General features: G+C 34.1%; 1 protein-coding gene across 1 annotated transcript; it reads left to right on the forward strand.

Annotated features, from left to right (window-relative positions):
- The first annotated feature begins 916 nt into the window (after positions 1 to 916).
- LOC145127388 (uncharacterized) lies at positions 917 to 1,696 on the forward strand. The gene has a single exon (XM_079062600.1). The coding sequence runs from the start codon at positions 917 to 919 to the stop codon at positions 1,694 to 1,696; it is 780 nt and encodes a 259-aa protein (XP_078918726.1).
- Positions 1,697 to 4,092: the final 2,396 nt, after the last annotated feature.

The raw sequence follows: 4,092 nt of genomic DNA on the forward strand, positions 1-4,092 counted from the left end.
AAATACATATTTTTCTTGTGTACTCTAAATTAACATAATGTTTCGTCGTGTTGATACATGCAAGTAATAGTCGAAGAATGACTCTAAAAAGTCATCGTTTACCGAAAAAAGAAAAACTAAAAAACTCGATCATGTTAAATGATGCTTTTTATAATTCCATGTATTTTAGACTTAGTGCGTTTGTAAAGAAACATATGGGAGCCACCAAGGTTTAGTGTAAGGCTACCTGGTATGGGGGCATTTTCACGCGTCTTGGGCTGAGGTGGCACCCTCTCCCACGCGTGAACACCGCCCCCAAAGCCGGTGGGGTGCTTGTGACGTGGTTCCGAAGACGCAACGAGACGCCCAATCACATTTCTCCATTTTTGTAACGTTCGGATTTTGTAAACAAACGGCTATATAGTCGTTTCAACATTAAAAAAAATTACTTTTTACAATTTAAACACAACTATTTACACCTATAAATTATCCACTATTCTACTTACAATTTACACTTCAAAAAACACTCTCTATATTTTATTACCTTCTACAAAAAAACCTCATCTCTCATATTTTTTTTTCTCTCTACATGGATTCAAATCCAAACACCCAAAACATTCCAAACACTCCAAATGCAAATGTTAGCTACATGCAATTGTTAACCTCCCCAATCCAATAACAACCTCTATTCACCACTTCATACCCCCAAAACTTCTACCAACAACAACCACAACAATTCAATCAACCCCAATTCCAAGCCTTTCAACAACAACCTTCTCAACAATTTCAACAACCTTCTCAACAATTTCATCCATCTCAATCTCAACCTATAAATCTCGACAATGACGTACGACGACGAACGGGTCCAAGAAACACAACAACCAACTCGTCGAAGGCAAAAAAAAACAAAGATCCAAGAAAAAAAAAAGACTACCGCATGGAACGAAGACGAGGAGGAAGCTTTAGCACAAGCTTAGATTTTCATATCCCAAGACGGGGATGTCGCCAACGCACAATCGGGTCAAAGTTTTGGTGTCGTATTTTAGATCATTTCCACGCGTTATTAGGAAAGAAAACGGAGCGGACGTACGACTTGATCAACGCAAAATGGCGTGACTTACGAGCGGCTTGCACCAAATTCAATGGCATATTTGACAAGCTTAAAAACATGCATAGAAGTGGTAGCAACGACTTCAACATTTTAGCGACCGCGGCCTACGAATACAAAATTACCACCAACGGTAAACCGTTCGGCCACCAAAAAGCGTGGGAAGTTTGTCGTAACGGTCCAAAATGGGTTCTATATCCGGAAATGGCGCATTCGGGATCTACAACCGGTTCCAACAAAAGGGCAAGAACGTCCGAGTCGGACGTGGGTTTTGGACTCGACCTCAACGATGACTTCGACGCCACCGAGGGGAAGGGCCCAGCGGACGTCCAACTTCGTCGACCACCGGGACGGGACAAAGCGAGAAAGGGAGCGTCTTTAAGCGGAAAAGCACCGGCAACTAGCGAAAGCGAGCTTGCGACATCCATAGATAAAGCTCTAGTGTTTCTAGAAAAAAAGTACGGATCGTCGGAGGCAGCTAATCGCCAAAAAATAGCTCTTACCGATCTTCAAATCATAAACACAAAACCCCAACCGGATCTTGACTCGGAAAATCTTGCGACCTTTCTTAAAATTCAACGACAAGTCCGGGAGAAATATGGACTTTAGGTTCTAATCTCAATGGTTTTAAGTAATTTAGGATTTTATTTATGTTTTTAAGTAATTTAGGATTTTATTTATGTTTTTTAAGTAATTTAGGATTTTAATTTTTTATGTTTTTTTTAAGAATTTAAGAATTTTATTTTGTGTTTTTTATATTAATCTAATGTGGTTTTAATTTTAAATTATGGTTTGTATTTTGTTTTTTATTTAATATAATGTTAAAAAAATAAAAAAAAATGAATTTGTGGAGTGGTAACCATTTCCAATGTTTAGTGGGTTGGTGGTGGGTTGGGTGTGAAGCTGACGTGGCGCACATGTGGCTGCACTTTTCCGGTGGGGTGGATGTGACCACTCCCCATAGCCTAAACATATATCACTATAAAAAATACATATAACCCACTTACATGTGATCGGATAACAATGCTTAAGAGTAAGTGTGTCGAAGACACGCAATGATTTGTGTCCTATTAGTTTATTATGGTTTTTATGTTTATATTTTAGAGTGTATCATATTTTATTATATATAAACATAGATAGTTTATTTTTCATACTTGTTTATGTGTATTATGTTTTTTAAAAAGAAGTGTATGATTTGTGATGAATTATGGAGTTACAAGCGAAGAGTATGATTCGTGTTGAATTGTGGATTTGTGTTGTATTATAGATTTTATAAACGAAATGTATGGAACCTTGAAGCACTGAACATAAAACTTGATAAGCATAAACATAAAACTTGATCACATAATAATTAAATACCATGCCAATCTTGATGTAAAAAAAGTATAAAATTTGATTACAAAAACATAAATTGAATTGTTTATTTCGTGTTAGTACATCGGGAGTGTTTAAGGATCATCGCCTCATTAGGCATTTCTCGTTTAGAGGCATATGGAAAATGGTACATCATTTCCCATTCGTATGTAGATCAGTAGAGCAATGATGTGAAAAAATAAATTAATGAAATGGTAACCATGTCTAAAGCCAGTTAATTCCAAGACTACTATTGCATGAGTAAATGGTATACCAAAGCATTGTCATTCCGGAAATATACAAGTCATATCATATAGATTGATAACCCCATTTTCATACCTTCTTTAACTTCATATATGAAGTTATAGATGGATTATACCGTTCAAGGTCCACACTTTAACATCCTCCTTCCAAGCATCATTTGTGTGTAAGGAGTGAGTTCATCATAAAGTCCCGATGGATTCACATCATAAATGCTAAAAAAGAGTTATATGTATTTACCTTTACAACACTTTGTTAAGGATACAAACAATTGTATCTAATTGTCTCAATCGACTAAAATGAAATCATAAGCATGTTATTAACCTTTTCAAAACATAAGTACATATAGATTTATGACTTAAATGTAAAGAGACATTGATTTGTATAACATAACTTTGTTTAAGTCTCATAAAAATCATATGATTCGATGACATTCATGGACCTTATAAATCGAGTTTGTAACCCTTATCTGATAAGTTCTTCATCATATTTATAGATGATATAACTATTTACTAGAAAGTTGAAGAACACAAATACACTCTAAGTATATTTTGTTGACACGTTGAAGAAATAAAAACTATTCGCCAAGTATTGAAAATGCAAATTAGGGGATTCATAATGTATTTCATGTTTGTTATTTGAGAACGTGGCGAGATAGGGTGAATGTATTATCATTAAGTGAGATTCGACTTGACAAAAAATAAAAAATTGATTGAAGAACCTGAAAGAATTATAGATTGAAAGACCACAGCGTTAAGAAAAAATATGACTGATCTTGTACTTGTCAAATGTGAGCATTCTATAGGGTTTAATGGCACGTGGGAGTTACAAGAGGACATGAAAAGGAGATACCCAAATCATTCCATAGAACACGTGATACCGATGACGAATCATCTTAAGGGGGACGTGATTATAACATCTAAATTGTTAGGCAAATTAAAATGTTTTATTATTCAAATAATTAAAGAATTGTTAAAGAAATAAAATATTAAATAAAATCCATAAAAGTAAAAAAAAATCACTTACAATTGAATTAGTACGCTAATTTTGGGTTAAAGTTAAATTCTAAGAGTGTTGGGTCGTGAAACCAACAAATTTTAGGGTTATAAAAAATAATGCTATATATTGCAAAAATTAGTATAGTTGAAGTAGTAATTGTATCCACAGAGACACAAAACTATCGTAGAATACCTCTTTGTACAAGGTATGTTGAGTTGACAACTAAAATAAATGACAACTAAAATAAAAACGAACTGACTTTTAATTAACTAAAAAGAAACTAAATTTATGGTGCATTAAAATAAACTAAATATAATGGTTTTAGAGAAAAATCAGTTTTGAAACAATTCTGGTTGAGTGTTCTATTCAACTATATGTAATCAACTATATGT

The sequence above is a fragment of the Lactuca virosa genome, chromosome 7 (genome assembly GCF_052849685.1).
Source record: "Lactuca virosa cultivar CGN04683 chromosome 7, Lactuca_virosa_CGN04683_v6, whole genome shotgun sequence".
In the NCBI taxonomy this organism is placed as follows: domain Eukaryota; kingdom Viridiplantae; phylum Streptophyta; class Magnoliopsida; order Asterales; family Asteraceae; genus Lactuca; species Lactuca virosa.

Excerpts from the sequence above, each read along its gene's own strand:
- LOC145127388 (XM_079062600.1), top strand. The coding sequence starts at position 917 with ATGGAACGAAGACGAGGAGGAAGCTTTAGCACAAGCTTAGATTTTCAT.